A 17599-nucleotide genomic window follows, 5' to 3' on the forward strand; every position below is an offset into this window, starting at 1 on the left:
TACACAGGTAACTCTGGAAAGGAACTGGATTCAGGGTGTCAGATACATATCTGCACACCAATGTTCACCACGGCACCACCATCAACCGAGTGAGGGAAGCAACTTGGGTGTCCTTCAAAGGTGAATGGATAAAGAAAATGTGTGGTGTATACACATATATGATGGACTATTGCTCAGTGATTAAAAGAAGGCAGAAATCTTGCCATCTGTGACCATATGGATGGACCTAAAGGACATTATCCTGGTCTTCCTGACAGTCTGCAGGCTGAGGCCAGGATTCCCTCAAGCAGCCCCAGAGCCTAGTCCAGGGCCTGATATGCACAGCTAATACTCAAGACATCTTTACTGAATGAATGTACACACATTCAAACAAACTGTGGAGTCCCAGAGTCTGGTGACAGAAAAACAGGGCATAGGGGATAAAAAGAGGGAAAGAAGATACAAAGAATTAAAGCACCAACAGGTGTCTTTATAATGCAGCTTTGGAAAGACAAGAGACAGAAGCGGCCATTCTAGTTCACCCGGACAACCGCAGGCGAGGCCCAGGTCAGCGGCAATGTTTTGCCTTTGTTTTCTTTTGGTGACTTACTTAGCAAGGAGGGAGCAAAACCCTGAGACTGTTGTCAGAGCTACCCAGGAAATAAAATCACCTATACGGAAAATAGCTCAGGAAAAAGGTCTCTGGGAGAAGTGGGGGAGCAGTCTTCTTGCACCTAAGGTCCGATTCTGAAGTTAAATACACACTCTCTCCCACGAGGCTGTGCCTGGGGAAGGAAAGAAGCAAAGCCAGAGTTCCTCTTCTAGAACAGTGGCCTTGGCTCAGGAGGGCAGGTGATGAGCAATCTTGCCATCTTTTCAGGATGCAGCTGGGAAAACTCTTCAGTGGCTCAGTTTAATTGGAGGCCTCCCACCAAGCCTGATAAGTGGGGGATTCTTGCCTGGCTGCCTTGCTCAGGGACTTCAAAGAACCCGGTGTGCTGAGGGCAGAGCGGTGGGTGACGCGCCCCGGGCCTGCCGACGGAGGCTCTCTCACAGAGTTTGAGCAGCTGCAGCCACAGCATCCCCATGCAAACTGAGTTCAGAGATGAGACAGAAACGGAGATGATAAAGAGGGAGGAGGGTGTCGGGGGAGGCTGGTTTCTCGTAGGGCTCAGACTGAGGCTGTGGATTGTTTAAAATACCCCCCCCCCCAAGTCTGCCGGATAAAGCTGAACCGCTTCTTTCGCATTGCAACCTGGCATCCATCTAGTTCCAGACTCACTGCCTAGCCTGCCTGCTTCTCCAATCATGCATTCTCTGCGACTATGCCAGAAGCCTTGGCTGCCATTTATTGAGTGCTTACTGTTTGCAAAGCATTTTCCATTCACTTCATCTTTCTGGCAATCCTGTGAATCTGTACTGACACTCCCATTTTACAAGTGAAGAAACTCAGGCCAAAAAAACTCCCCAAAGTGAAGGTATTTGCCCAAGGCCACTGTACCAGGAATGGACAGAGCCGGGTTGGGAGCTGCACATTAGGCATACACTCTACCAGTTGCACCTTTGATTAAATGAAAAACCCATACTGTGTGCTGTTCTCTGCTTGTGCTGAGAATGCCCACATCTCCCAGCCTGCGCCTGGGGGCTCGCTGCTCCATTGGTCTGGAACGTCCCCTGTTCCTCCCCTTCCCCAGTCCTGGCTCTGACACCTTAGTGCATCTGAGCAGGCCGCCAGCTCTGTCTCTCAGGGTTGCTGACAAACCCCTCCCACATTTAATTGTCCTTCACCGTCAGATCTTTAAGTCTACATGGACCACCTGGGGGAGGGGGCAATGGTGATGAGATACCTTATTTTTAATTTCTGTTCATAGTGCAGGGCCCCAAACTAGGCACCTGGTATCTGCTGAGTGCCTGCCTATTGAACGGGCAATACTAAACAGGGGTACGTGGACTTTTCCAGTTCTCTTCCATACCCGCAAAGATAGGAGTGATGGACGCTGGAACTCATTTATTCATTCAAGAACTACTGAGAGCTTTCCATGTTCGGGATGGAGATACACAAGTCAACAAAAGGTATCTGACCTCAAGGAGCTTGTATTCTGGTAGGGAAAGACAGGAGTATGAATTTCTTATTGCTGCCCTAACAAATTACCTTGGCAGCTAAAAACTTTAAAATTTTTTATTTTACAGTTATACAGGTCAGAAATCTAGGGGATGGTTCTCTGCTGAGTGTCTCAAGGCCAAAATCCAGGTGTCAACTAGTCTGGGATCTTATCTGGAAGTTCTCGGGGAGAATCTACTTCCAAGCTCACCAGGTTGTGGGCAGAATTCATATTCCCACAGTTGTAGGACTGAGCTCCCCTCTTCCTTGCTGGCTGTCAGCTGGGAGGCCCTCAGCTCCCAAAGGCCACCTGCATTTTTTATCGCTTTGTCCTGTCTTTAAACCAGCAATGGCACAATGACTCCCCCTCCGGCTTCAAACCTCTCTGACTTCCCTTCTGTAATATCTGTTCCACTTGTGGGTAAAAGAAGTTCTCTGCTTTTAAGGGCTCCTGTGACTACTTGGGGCCATTATCCAGGATAATCTTCCTATTTTTAAGGTCTGTAATTATAGCTGTAAGGTCTCTTTTGCCATGTAACATGATCTCACATTCCAGGGATTAGAGCATGGACACCCTGGGGGGATCCTTCTGTCTACCACAATAGGCAGCAGTTGAATAATCTAAAGTGTATATTTTATAACATTGATGGAAAGTGCAATGAAGAAAAATTAATTGATGTGACGGCATGGAGGGTAGTACTTTGGATTAAGATGGTTGGGGAAGCCTACTTGGGGGCAAGAATGTCTGAGCCAAGTACTGAGGGAAGTATTGGAAGGAGCAGGGGCAGCTGGTAGAAGAGCAGCCCGGACAGAGAGAGCTCAGGCCCAGGGGGAGAGTGCATTAGGCCAACAGTCGGGAGGCCAGCATGGCTGAACTGGAGCGCGGAGAAGAGTAGGGGCCGGGGGCCTGCCGAGTTAGCTAAGGCCAGCCCGGGCCAACTCCTTTGCAAAGATGACGCACTTGGCCAGGATTCTCTCTGGGCTGGTGGCAATCTTTACAAACCCTAGAACTAACGCAGGAGAATGGGACCTGACGCATGGCTCTAAAGCATGCCAGTGTGAGTCATGGAGCTCAAAGGGCACGGAGGGAAGAATCCAACGGCATTCTGAATGTGAACACTTGGAGAATCTAATTTGAACATGACTAGACTGCCGGCAAGAAGGGGTCAGACTCTGCAGCGTCAGGAATGACCCAGAGATAGACCTTCAGTAAGCCTCAGATGATGAACGTGTTTGACGTCTCTGACCGCAGTGGGGGAGGCATGGGCAAGTGAGAGGGACACAAACAGCCAGGGCCCCTCTTGCTCAGGGGCCTTTCCACTTGCCATCTGTCTGGAAGGCTATTTTCTTCCAGATCTCAGCGTGGCTGCCAACTTCCCTTCTTGCAGGTCTTTAGCTCAAATGTCACCGTCTAGGAGAACCCTCTCCTAAGGAAATGGCTCTTTCTAGAAGAATCCAATTCCCTCTATGCTTCCCACAGCATCACATTGTGTCAGGGTTTCTCAAACTCAGAAGTGTTGACATTTCTGTCATTGAATATGCTTACACACTGTATGCTGTTAGGCAGCATCCCTGGCCTCTACCCACTACACGCCAGCAGCACCCCCTTAGTTGTGACTACCAAAAGAATCTGTACATTGCCAGTGGCCCTTGGATGCCAAAATTTCCACCAACTCCTGCTGATACCCACTATTCCATGTTACTCTCTTCAAATGCTTACCATGCCCCCAAATTCTTTTATTCAACAATAAATACTCAGTGCCTAATATAAGCCAGGCATGGCTCTAGGTATAAGAGATAAAGTAGTAAAATTAATAGACAGAAATTATTAGCCTTGAGGAACTTTTATCCTCATGGAAACAGAGAGAATTAAAAAGAGAATGAGGGAAACTGTTGCAGGTCGGACGGCAAGGAATACTATGGAAAAGAGTGTGGCGGGGGAGGCAGTGCTGTGGCTTGGACATGGAGGAGCTCACAAGTTTAAGCAGGTGTCTTCAAGGAACAGCAAGGAAGGGGAGAGGCTGAGGCTGAGTGAGGGCGGGAGGCCCCGGTCCAGGGTGCATCCAAGGGTGGGAGAGTACTGACCGCTTCACCCCCAGTAGCAAGTGGCCTCCCGTACACAGGGCTCCTTTTTACGTCTTGGTCAGTGCCATCCCAGGTCTAGAAAGGTGCCCAGCAAGTCGCACATGCTGGACGCATGGTGAATACGTGTCTGGCGAATGAATGAACAAACAGACAGCAGTGCCGGGGAGCGAGTGAGCCGCAGATCTCTTCAGTGGACAAGAGATGGAGTTACTATTCACAGATGCTGGAGAACCACAGTTGTGTCCCTGTTTGGGAAACTCTAATGTAAAAGGAAAGAGAGAGTATGAATAGCTGACATTTATTGATCCAGAGATTGTCCCAAGCACTTTCTCTCTTTTTCCCTGAAAGCAACCCTAGGAGGTGGGAACTTTTCTTATCCTGATACATTAAAGAGAAGACTGTTAGTTGCCTGGAATCGTGGAACTAGTACCAGAGGGAGCCGGAACTTAAACCCAGGACTGTTTATCTCTACAGCATAAGTAACACCGTCTTTTATAGGAAAAATGAAATAGAAGCTCCAGGAGCTCAGGGCGACTGTATGGAGGTGGGAACTCCTCAGTCCCTTAGTCTACCTTTGAAACAGTGAGAACGGAGAGCTACTACATCATTCACTGAGCGTTGACCGCATGCCAAGCCTCCTCTTACAGTGAGTGTGCCGTATCATCCCAGATACTTCTCGCAGCAGGCCTTTGTCAGGCAGCTACCACGATTGTCCCCATCTCACGTCTGATTTAGTTCAGGCTCAGAGAATCCATATTGTGTGGGAACCAGGTGTACAAGCCAAAGAAGAGAAGTGGAGGATGCCCTGTCCACTTCCTTTCACTCAGCTGCCTAAGGGGTTTTCAGGAGGAAGAGGGAACAGATCTCTGGTCGAACCTGGAAGGCAGAACTAAGGCCAAAGGAGATTCTGGTTCAGCTTGTGGAGTAGACAAGCTTTGGGTATAGCTTTACTGAACCTCAGAATTAGCTGGATGGCAGTACTGCCTCTTATGCCAATCTTGAGGGGGGTCTTGAGCCTATCAGGGCCTTGCATGGAGTTAGCCTGCTGAACGTCTGCAACACCCGGGGCTCATGGCTGTCCAAAGGGCAGAACCCGACCCAGGGCAGACAAGCACAATGAAGAATATTCCCACACCCCACGTGGGCCCCGCTGAATATTCATGTTTATAACTGCCTATTATTGTTATAACTATCTGATCCTGAAACTGACAGTACTTACAGAAAAAAAAACAACGTGCTTGTTTATGACATGATTTTCACAGACACAGAACTTGGAGTATAAATCAAGGGAAGATGGTGCTCCCTTTTACTTGATAATTTACCAAGAGTTGTTCACTACTTCAGAAACACTTCACACAGATGGCAAACACCACCTGTAGAATGGGGATTGCCAGGACCCAATCAGTACCATTTGTAGCAGTCAACAGTGAAGACGGTTCTATCCTAAACACAGGCAGAGAAGCATCTGATTACTTCATTAGGTCTGCTGTAGCCAAGCCTGAGCAATTACATGTGAAGTCAATATTTCTTTATAGCAAATTAATTTCCTTTTATTTCTAGTCAGGGCACTATATTGATTTTTATTTTGAAATTGTATTTGTAGAACATGTAATATAGGTAATCTTTGAAATTTATTCTAGGATTATAAAAGAGGCATTCAAAACATTTGTTAGAAAAATGCGGCAAAGCCACTGGCTAAATGAGCAAAAGCCATTTTCATTACTTTTGCGGGGATGAACCTAAATTGAGAGCTAAAATGAAGTCAAATAAAATGACACAAAGACTGGCCTAAATCAGATAAAATTCACCAGAGATAAATATAAAGCCTATGCTTTAGGCCCAAACATCTACTATGGTATAGAATGGGGAACCTTTTGCTGAATTCATTCATGGAGTTTTTCGGTTGAACTCAAGTTCAATTTGAGCTTAATGAGCAAATGGCCATAAAAGTCTGTACTAGGAGGCTGTTCTCAAACCAGTGTGCCTCAGAATCACAAAGGGAGCCTTTTGAAAATAAAGGTTACCTGGCCTCATCCCCAGTGACTCAGCTGCCCTGTCTCTGGATGAAGGCCTGAGAGCTGACATCTTAAACAGACCTTCTAAACGACTCAGGAGAGTGGGCTGCAGTGTCCAGGTAGGGACATGAACCTGTGAGTTTGATAATGTCTAGAATGTATCATTCTGGTCAGAGTGCCACTTCCAAAGAAAGAAATTGGAGCTCTCTAGAGATGGCCAACTAATAAGGATGGTGAAAGGTCTAGAAGCTATTTCACATGGAACTCCATGGGGAAAGAAGGTTCTGGAGGGCTGCTGGCTGGTGACTGGCTCCAGATATGCAGTGATACACAGGATATTGATTAAGAAGGTGCAATTATATGGTGTCCACATCTTTACAGTAGAAAGAGAACCTGCAGCACAAAACAGAGTAGACATTTACATTGAGTGTGGTGAGATGAACCATTCCTAGACTGGCAAGCACCTTTTAAAGGGATTATGACACAAATTTTACATGCTTTTGTGCCAAGAGCTTGGGATAAAGAGCTCATAGATAACTCTTATCCCCAGAGTTCGTACAGGCATTGTTTTTCTAAACCTGTTTTCATAGCTCTAGGATCAAGTAACAGTGGGATATGCTGCTGGGTTTAACCTGCTTTCTTTCTTTTTTTTTTTTTTTGTAATATTTCATTTACTTATTTACTCTTTTTTCATAGTTTTGTTTTATTTTAACTGCTTTTTAACTTTTGGATTTTTTAGGATCTCTAATACACCGACATGCAATCTGAATTTCCAAGGGAAGAATAGAGTAAGCAGATTTCTCAACCTTATCTATCCACAGTGTCTAAACACATATTAATATCTTCTGTACTGTATTCTGGCATTAGCCTAGAAGATGCTGGTCTGGGGTTATTTAGGGCTGACAGTCAACTCTGACTTTCAAACATGCTAGGGGTTCAAGCCATTCCAAATTTTTTGTGGATATGCTACTCTTCTTTACCAGATTAAGATCTTGAAGGAAGGCTCTTGGTATCATTCATTGTTAAAAAATCTTTTTCTACCCAGAATAACAGGCATTCAGTAGCATGTGCTGAATGAAGGAACTACATTTAAATCTAATTTGTCTGGATATAATTATCACAGACTGAAACTGTCCAATCACAATGAACAGATCTTAGTTCTTGACCCAAGAGACAAGGAGGACTCAGAGAAAAGCAGGGATTTGCCTACGGCTGCAAATGCTGGATGTCAGAGGCAGTGCAAAGGGTCCACCTACATCCCACACTTGCATTTACCCCATGAAGACTATTTGCTTAGCAGTTCTGTGGCAGGCTGTCTCAAGTTTGCTCCTCTGGAATCCCTGCCATGGAGTTCACGGTGGGGTCTGACTATCATGCATCATTTCCCATTTCTTCAGAGCCCACAGTTTGCTCCGACCTCAGAGGTGAGCCAGTCCTTGAATGTCCCAGTTTTGTTGTTCTGTGGATAAGGATTCCTAGAGAAATCCTTCCTCCCTCCCTAGAGAGCCAGGTCTCCATCTGCCTGTCTCTGGCCTAATGTAGGGAACAGGATACATTTTATTTTTAAATCGTTTCTTAAACATATCCTCCGGTTAATATTATGTCCTTTATTTTGGAGAGGACACACCTTCTCCTTGAGTAACCTCTGGGATTCTGGCAAACAAACCCCTTGGGAAACCTGACATCTTCAGTCACCTGCTATTTGCAGCTCTTCTTCCCTGTCTCTTCTTTGCTGATGTTTGTTTTTAAGATACTCACCATCTGTATATGCACTGAGGTCGACTGAATCTTAATGAGCCTGTCATGATCCTGTTTTCTTTTTTTTCTTTTAAAGCCCTGCAGACAGCTGAATGTTGGGTGAATGACAGCTTCTTGCACATAGCAGATGACAAATGGACAGAATGGTCTGGACCAAACCCATCTCTGTGCAAGGATGTGGGAGTTGCCCTTTAATTCCAATTGAGTGGTTATGGTAAAGGCCCTGTGCCAGGGTCTGCCTGGTCATCTGCAGCTGCTGTAGTTTTCTAGCTCTGTGAAGATGGAACTAAGTTATAAATGGCTCCCGAAAGAAGGGAGGGAGGACATGGAGATGGTGGGCAGATCTTCCCGAATTTTTTAGGGCTCTGTGGGCTTTGTGCAAGCAGATTAGGAAGGAAAGTCAAACAGAGGAAGGGGAAGCCAGCTGGCTCTCTGAAAGGGAAGTCTACCTTACAAAGTAATTCTTGGAATTAACAAAGATTATGCATGGTAAGGTGCCTGGTCTGACACCTGGTGAATGCGGCTGACCTTGACAAATGGGGCAGAATCTAAATTTCTTGAATGCAGTTACTTCAGCCAACTAGCTTTGAATGCGCTCAGGTTCACCGGGCCCCTGTGGCTGCCCCGCCACAGTGGAGCCCCCCGGCGGCTCTGCAATGGCAACCTCACTCTCTGGGAACAGGTGAGAAGCCCAAGGCTCAGAGCTTGGGTGGCTTTCCACGGGGAGCAAAGCTGAAAGGCAACAAAGTCAGGTCTTGAAGGCAGATCCTCCAAAGGAAGCATCTCCTGCTTTTTCTTGAGAATTTCAAAGTAGAACACGGGAAGCTGAGATATAAAGTCATCATTTTTTTTTTCTAAAATAATATGAAAAGATAAACTTTGCCAGACAGGGGAGAAGGAGGATAGAAACTGCCAGGCAGCTGCCTTATGTTTCTGGGGAAAGCAAAACACTTCTTGGTTTTCTTCGAACTGGGGACTTTGGAGATTTTAGCAAACCTCATATACGCAGTATTTTTCAAGCAGGTGGATTCCATTCCCTGATAGAATAAGCGGCAGAAAAAGGCAAGAGTACACAGACTAGGATGTTGCGCCAGACACCAGCTTAGGCCTGTCAAACAAGTTCCCTCGTTAATCCTCACACGCTAGGTGCTATGATTATCCTGTTCTCTGAGGGAAGGACCTAAGGTTCAAGTTGGTGTATAGACTTGGCCAGCCTCACAGAGAATAAATGGCTGACATGCGATTCTAACTCGGATCTGCCTGAGTTTGCCGACGCCAAGCGGAAGACTCAATCAGGCTTTGCTGGAAGTACCCCTTTTGGAAGCTTGAGATGTGCTTAAGATTCAGGGTGACCGGTTCCCTCCTAGCGGAATCCTCAATTTCCATGGGAACCTAAATGCTTGGATGACTCATCCACTGATGGGTGGTACCATCTTAGTCTTAAAACAACAAATCGGCATCAGGAAAGCCAGTGCATTTGGATGGTGCATAAATCCTTCTGGAATGATCACTCGGTGTCACCGGCTTATTTAAATGGACACATCACTTCTAACAGGGCTCTCTCCTGTCTGCTCTGCCTTTTTAGTTGCAGCAAGAAGGGAAGTAACTCACTGCCTTGGCAAATCAAACAGGAGCTGGAGGTGGTTTAGACACAAGGATATCTCCTGACCTCACATTCCGAGGCAAACTGGGGGGTGGTGGGCGAGAGGGAATCTATCATTTTTGTCATAATAAATTCCCCAGTGTGTGACATTTTTCTTCTCCCTGCAAACCTGGATTGATGACCAGTGGTTTTTTTACACAGATAACCATGTTCCCAATGCTGTGACCTCAAGACATTGCTGTGTATCTCTGGGTGACACTATTATTCTGTGTTGTGGAAGACAGAAACTAAATACACGCAGGGGTTACCTGAGATTTCCAGTCTTCCCCACAACCAGTACAGGCTTTACGGAAGCCAGAAGTGCATGTGCTGGGATCCAGGGACAGATCAACACGGGGTGATCTGCTTATCAAAGGCAAGCCTGGGGAGCCCTTGCATTGGCCCACTGTGGGTTCCTAAAGGGCCCCGCCTCAAATGCACCATGAAAACAGCCTTTGGGGAGTCTAGCTTAGAAAGGAAAAGGGGGCCACCTTTCAGAGAAGACCCTCGGAACTTCTGCTCCAGAAACATCCTGGAGGATTCATATAGGGCAGAATCCTGGGCCTCTCTGCAGACCCTTCAAGGGCAGAGTCCAGGATTCTACATTTCAAGAAAGTATTCTTGATCTTGAAGCCACAGAAGTTCAAGCTGGGAAGGTGAGTAGTTAACTCAGCTGCCTTCTCAGGTATCAGACTACAGCCTTAAACTCTCTAAGCTTGAGTTTGCTGTGCGTGAAATAGGGATAGGGGAGAGCACATGCCTCATGGGGTTCATGTGAAGATCAAATGAGGTGACACCTAGAAAGCTTCTGGCACAGCACCTGGCCAGTCCTTGGGTGGTATGCGGAGGTGCACCTCACCCATCCTTAGGACACTTCCAGCCCAGCTTATAGAGAGCTGCTGCTCTGAGTCCCCTACCTGGCCCTTCTCAGGGCCTCCTTAGACTTCCCCACATCACAGCCACTGCAGGGTTAATGTCAGTACGGCAGGGGAGCCCCCGGCTGTATACAGGGCTGGTGGTTGAAGTTCTTAGACATCAACCTTTGCAGGCTGTAAACCTTACATAGAGTGAGACATGCCTCGATAAGCTGGAAATGTCAGCTAAGGAATGTCCCCCATCTCAAAAGATGGCCTTTGGTACAGGGCTCCCTAACTGCCCCCTCTGGCCGCTCAGGTCACTGACTCCGGACGTTTCCTGTCTTATTCTCCTCCAGCTATGACTCCCCCTCTGACTCCCCCTCTGAAAGCTTGACTTGCATCCTCTTTCCCTTGGCCTCTGAGGGACCCTGTTTGCATCTGACCTCTCTGGAATTTGACCTTTAGCTACCAGAATCGACTTTCTTTTGGTTCTTCCCACTACAGCCTGGTCTTCGCCTCTAGGACAGGCTTTCCCAAGCACCTGCAGGGGGCGCCATCCCCAGACACCCACACAACCTGGCATAGCTAGTCTCAGATGTCCTTTTTGGCCTGACCAAACCTACTGCTCCCTGAGCTCCAAGTTCTAGTCCTGACAGATCACGGGTCTACATCCTTTGAGAACAGGGTGCCGAAGCAGGGGTAAGAAGGAGGAGAAAAAGGGCAGAAGGATCAGAGGCATTTCACAGACAGACATTGGCAGGACCTGAGCTTAAGGACAGAGAGGTGGCGCTAGTTTCTTGTTTATACGCTCCATGAGGTCATGGGCTGTGTCTGGACCACCTGGCATAGGGCCTAGCACACAGTAAGCACTCAACAGACAGCGGATGAACAAAGAATGAATGAATGAATACTACTACTACTAACAGAGACAGAAAGAGAAAAGGAGATACAAGTTTGGGGAAAGCAACAAGGTTTGAATAATAGATGTGATTATAGACACATGGCATTTGAAGGATTGTGTACTCCTAAGTACCAGTCACCAAGTATTTCTGCCTTTTCTCCTTCTGGGCACATGGAGGAGGCACACTGAACCACACCCTTTGAAGGTAGGCATGGCCCCATGACATGCGTCAGCCGGTTAAGTATTAGCAGAAATGACGTCTCTTCTGACAACTTTCAGAATCAATATGATATCTTCTGCTTTCCCCTCATACAAGGAAGTATGAAGTCAGATAAATCCTAATTGCATTCCATGAGCACAGACCCCAGGAGATCTACCACGGGCATGGGCAATGAGGAAAATAAATGTCTGTTAAGCAAGGGAAATGCTAGAGTTCTTTGTAGCTGCAGAATGATTTCCAGGCTATATTAATGGAGCCAAGGAACCTACAGGTCCTACTCAAATAGATGCCCCAACAGGATCTAGGTCTGATGATCGGAAGAAGGGCTTTTTGGTGCGGTTGCCATAGACTGCCAATGTCTGAAAGGTACTGTGTCTGTAGCTTCCGCCCTGAGAAAGAACTAGAAGGTCAACTGTCTAGGTACTGTCCACTGGAGAATTCAGTAACCAGGTAGCCACCTGTGCTTTGGCTGGTCCCCTCCCATGGGAAGGGCACAGAGTCCTCACACTGCCCTTTGTAAACCCCTCCCCATGCCGACCATCCCTGTGACTTACCTGTGTTGTAGCCCCTGCCAAGGGCAGGCCAAGGGCGGTGATTTTTCCACAGGTTTCCAAGGTACCAGTCACTCTGGTTCTCGACCAAGCCCAGGACCTGCTGACCTGTAAAGTACAGAGTGCAATGGTCTTAAAGGAAGCCCAGCCATGCAGAACGGCGAGTACCAAACAGGAGACACAGTGACGCCAAGTCACTGCCACAGCAGCCTTCCTTACTGGGAGTTCCAGGCCCTGATCTAAGTACTCAACTTGTATTAACATATTTAATTCTCGAACTTAGGCAGCTTAGCCATTTCTGTCATTCCCATTTTATAGAGAAGAAATGGTAGCTACCCAGAGTAGTTAATGAACTTGCCCAAGGTCACCCAGTTAATTTGTGATAAAGGCAGAATCCCAAACCAGTTAACCAACCCACCAACCATCCATTCATCCTTCCATCCCTTAAACTCACGTAACAAGCACTTACGTACTGACATACTACTCTTGGCATGTTCCAGTTCTAATATTCCCCATTGTGATTTAATCTACTGGCTTTCTGGGTGTGAGTGGAAGAGGAAATGACCCTCGGCCAATGAGATGGGAGCCTACAGAGAGGACCACCTTTGGGCCAACTTCTCATTGTGCTTTTACTCTCACATCTACTTTATTTTGTGGCAACCAGCATCATTATCAGTGCAGGAGTGTTTTCTAGAGGAACAATTGCTTCTCTGTCCCCATAGCTCAGCTTTGATATTGGCCTCAGTTTTTGGTGTACTGGACCAAATCAAAGGTGAGTCCTGTCTCAGTCTATTTCTCAACATTTTAGGTGAGTCAGTCTCTCATTTCAATTGCTTAGATCATTAATGTTCCTGGGGTTCAGGTAACAGTAAATGTCCAGGCATCAGATCCAACTACCTTCCATCAACAACCCTATTACACTCCCTGCAGAAGATACTCTCTTTGGAATTACTATCAACACAGTTTTACAGACGAGGAAACGGAAGCTCACAAAGGACCATGATTTGCACAACTAGAGATGGAGCCGACATACACTTCAATATTTGTCGGATGCCCACGTTCCTTCCACCACCTCAGTGCATTACTGCTTACCTTTACAACAGACATTTGAGGTAGGAATTATAAATCCATATTTTACAGGAAAAGAAACAGAGGCTCAGAACATCTAAGTAACTTGCTAAAGGTTATTCAACTAATAATCACTGGCTTCCGCAGCAAACCGATGCCTTCTGGAGCTAAAATCCTTAAACTGTTGGCCAATCTGAGAAATAAAGACCTTCCTGACTAAATGAAAGCCCAGCGGCATGTTAAAAAACCGCAGCGGTTCTCCTGGAACACCATGCTGGGTGATATAGAACCTCCTTGGTGCGATGACAGCTCCCTGAAATGATGCTGTGTGGGTTTCATGTAATTTATTTGATCAATTTATCGAGCTCCTATCTAAATCATCACCCCAGCACGAATACATACATTAGAGGCATGGGAAAAATACTGCCATGCGCTTTGTTATTGTATATGATCGTGTCCCAAACGTGTAGAATCCCTCAGAAAAACGTATCACCAATTCAGGAAGTGCAAGAGCCAATCAATTCCACACACAACAAGCATGGGAAGTTTGTACAAAACAATTAGACCGGAAAGGGGGTGCCCTCAGTTGAAAAAGCTGTGTGCTAAGCCCTGATGCTGTGGCTGCAGTGTGTGTGTGTCGGGGGGCGGGGTGTGGTGGGTGTGAGGGGCACCCATTTAATAAGCTCATGCTGAAAGGATGTGGGGTCTCTGGGAGAATTCATAACTACAAATGACTCCACGTTGGAGCCACAGTAGTATTGTTTGGTACCATGAAGGGTGTCACGTGCTCAGAACAGACAAAAAGGGGATGATCTTTCACCAGCTTTAGGGTGACTATCTGAATTCCAGGTAGAGTAATATTCAGCTTTCTGAAACTCCAGAGTCTATATTCTGGCATCCCATGCATCGTATTCTGCCTCAACCTACTTCTTCAGATGAATCCAGGCACAAACACACTTTGTTTGTAAATATTGGCCTCTACACTAGCCCAGGGGCAATGACTGCAGGAGTATCTAACATACTAGGAGGAGCTCATAAACGTCTGCCAAGTAAGCAGTGCCCGGTGGCTAAACCTCTCCTGACTGGGACACCAGTAATGTTAGCGTATGAGGGTCCCCACATTTTCGAAGCTGCAAAGCGTTTTGCCCTCTGCCCATTCCCAACATCAACACATTGTCCAACTCAGCCTGGGAACTCTGGCATCTTCCTCACCAGCATGGAAACCACAAAGATGGGGCGGTATCACCTACAGCATCTTTTGTATCAGCTGCTCTACTGAAGCCTTGAACTCAAGGTCTTAATCTCCAGGGAAGTAGTATTGTGCCTGGTTAATCTTAAATCATGTTAATCCAAGAAGAATAACATCCATATTTCCCTTCTCTCAATTTGCACCTGGCCTGCATTTCTTAGGAAGGTGGCATACAACCCTTTCAAACATGCCAGTGCTCTTTAAGGTGAAAAACAAAAATCCTTAATTAGCAACATGATAGCTGTAATGTTAATATCTATTGGTTGAGAAAAAGCAAAATGATAAACAGCTACTAAGACATCATCTTGCTCTTTTAGATGGATTCATTAGCTGCTCTGATGACTAAAACGGTAGCTGGGTTTTGCAGGCCTGCTTGTTAATGCCCCGCTCTGCGCATCCCACCCTGAGGGGTCTGCATCCATGGACAGGGAACCGGGAGCAGCGGTGTCCCCAGAGGTGAAGAGTGCAGACTGGAATCAGATTGCTTGGTTCCCCATTCCTGGCCCTGCCACTTTCCAGCTGTGTTAGCTTTGAGAAAATTACCTAACCTCTCTCATCTAACTCTTACGGCTGGAACATATCTCTACGTAAGAGATAAGCTATTTTTAAATATCATCGTCCAAGCTTACATGGGAGCTTCTGAAAGAGGGCGAGCCCATCCAAGTGGTTTTCTTTGGAGGTCATCTGGCACAACAGTTAAGTCCTTCTAGAACTTGGTTTCTTAAACGCGCTGCAGAAACTCCTGGGGTTCTTGTTACACCGCAGATTCTCGGGCTTCAACCCAGAAGTTAATTGTGGCCAGGAAGCTGCTGCTTCCTATCTCTCTGGTTCTAGAAGGAGGGATTTCCTGGCTTCTTGCCCCAACTGTTTCTCTCCCCAGTGGACATGGGAGGAGCTGTGGCTGACAGTTTCAGAGAGAACCAAGTCTGTGTTCCTGCAGCTTAGCCCCCTCCATCCCTCCTCCCAGGAGCCAGTGGAAAGACAGAGAGCCCACCTTCCACCTGTCCCTGGCCGCTGCCAGTTTTATAAGCAGGCCTCCCTCTCGCACTCCCCGTGACCAGGCGATTCCAACTGTGGATGAGGAATATCCACTGTAGATGCACCTCCAAGCCAAGTTCTTATCCATAAAATAAGGTGAGATAGTGTTCATTCCTTTCCCTTCTAAAGGGGCTCCATGTGGGGGCAATATCACACTCATTACCTCAGACCTCAACCCTTCTAAGTAAGAATTCTGGCCCCCGAGTCAACTGCATTTTTTAAAAAACAGGCGGTTTGGATGCACATTAAAGTTTGACAACTACTCATCAGACTCCAGAACCTCTGCCCCTGCTTCAGTCAGGGGTGAGGCAAGCTCACACGGCATTTAAACCAGTTCACATGGCTCATAAACCAGTGGAACTCAGTGCCACACTTCTTGAGTACAGTGAGGTAGTGAAGGAAATGAATGGCAGAGCCAGAGTGTCAGGGTTCAAATCCTGGCTCCTCCACTTATCAGCGGTGTGACCTTGGGCAAGTTACTTAACCTCGCCATGCCTGTTTCTTCATTCAGTTATAAAGTAGAACTAATAAATAGTACATACCTTAGAATTGATTTTCTTTTTTAAGCCTAAGTTATCTGTGAAAATCTAGTTGTATTCTTTGCTTATCCAAACATTACTACTAACAGTACCTGTAAAATAGTAAAATGCTCAGTGAGTGTTTGCTCTCAGCATTACAGCCAGAATTCCCTGGCCCTGCATTCTGTCTCCTTTGCCTGGGTTCAGGCATCTGCTTTCTCAGCCATCTCCTCTCTTCCTCAGCCAGCAGGATCCTTACTCCATCTATTGGCTCTGTTTAGTTATCGACTGAGGGCTGCTTTGTGTCAAGATACCACACAAAATACTATGGAATTAAAGACAAAAGTCCTTACCCTAGATGAAGCTAGAAGAGACAGATAAACAATTATGAAGGAGTGTGGCCCATGCGGTGACAGACACACGGGTGAGCTGGAGGAATGGAGGGAGGGAGTGACTGATTCCGTGGGAGAATGTGGATGGTGCTCCCATGGTGTTCCCCCCAGAGCCACCCACTACACCCTCTCCTGCAGTTTAGGCCACACCTGCCCCTTCCACACACACCTCCGAACTCCTGTGCCTCCCCCAAAGCCTTCTGAAAATAGTGCTATCTCCTACACCCTTCTAGGCAGAGTCTCTTCTGCTCCCTGGTGGTGGCACATATAAGCTGGTGACAGCTCACAGGGGGCAGGCCGTCTCTTACAGCTTTGCCGGTCCCAGCTCACCAGCCAGGTGGCATCTACACCCTGGTCCCCAGAGGTCAAAGTCTAAAGCTGTAACCTTGATGTTGCAAACACATCCCGGCCTGCCATCCCATGAGGAAGCAGAATCCCAGGGCCTTCCTCTGGTGGCGAAGACACGGGTGGCCGGCACGCTGCCTCCCCCAGCACTTGCCACTGGCCGTCCAGTCTTCTTAGGAGTTATGACAGTAAAACACCGTGACTAATAGAAAAGGCTTTGTCATTGTTTTCTGCGCTGGCCCTGTGGTTATGATGAAGTGCCCTGCTCCCCGTCTCCTTACTCTCGGCACAAGCTAACTTATGAAAATGAAGCTGTCTTCTTTGCTTATTCATACATCACTGCTAACAGCCAGACAAGAGCGAACAAGCTTGCTATTCTGCTGGGGCCCTGGTGCCGGTGTCACCAGCCAGCAGACGGATGGCTCCAGGCGGGGAACTCCCCTGCTCCCGCCTTTGGCAGCTTTTGGCTCCATGCAGGGCTCCTGCTGCCCAGGAGGGAGGCCCCCGGAGCAAGTTATGACCAGGTTTCCCCATGGCACACGGGGCACAGCAACAGCAGGCTGGGCATCTGCCCTCTCGATATGAGGGCAGGCAGCGTGGTGAGTCAGAAAGACAGAGGGTTTTAATCCAGACAAAAAAGGGTTCTAGCCCCAGTTCTGTATGCTTTGGCCAAGGTGTGACTTCTCTGAGCCTCAGGGTCCTTATTGTACAAGAGCAAGAACACAATCTACCTCCTGTCCCCAAGAACAGACGTGCAGATGGAAGAATATATGTCAAGCGCCTGCCTCATGGTAGATGCTGGAGGAAATGCATCTCTTGTTTGTTAGGGATGGTCATTGTCCGTGATGTCTAAGTTTTCCTATTCAAGTACTGACACTCG

The 17599-nt window shown here is 47.2% G+C and overlaps 1 protein-coding gene across 3 annotated transcripts in view; it reads right to left on the reverse strand.

The window, feature by feature from the left end:
* Nucleotides 1–17599, reverse strand: part of LARGE1 (LARGE xylosyl- and glucuronyltransferase 1) — a 500680-nt gene that overhangs the window by 93144 nt on the left and 389937 nt on the right. For all 3 annotated transcript variants that reach the window (XM_073213795.1, XM_073213797.1, XM_073213796.1), the window contains one exon: nucleotides 12113–12217. In XM_073213795.1, the coding sequence (XP_073069896.1) occupies nucleotides 12113–12217 (105 nt within the window). The remainder of the gene's footprint in view (nucleotides 1–12112; nucleotides 12218–17599) is intronic.

Source organism: Manis javanica, chromosome 10 (assembly GCF_040802235.1).
Source record: "Manis javanica isolate MJ-LG chromosome 10, MJ_LKY, whole genome shotgun sequence".
Classification (NCBI taxonomy): Eukaryota; Metazoa; Chordata; class Mammalia; order Pholidota; family Manidae; genus Manis; species Manis javanica.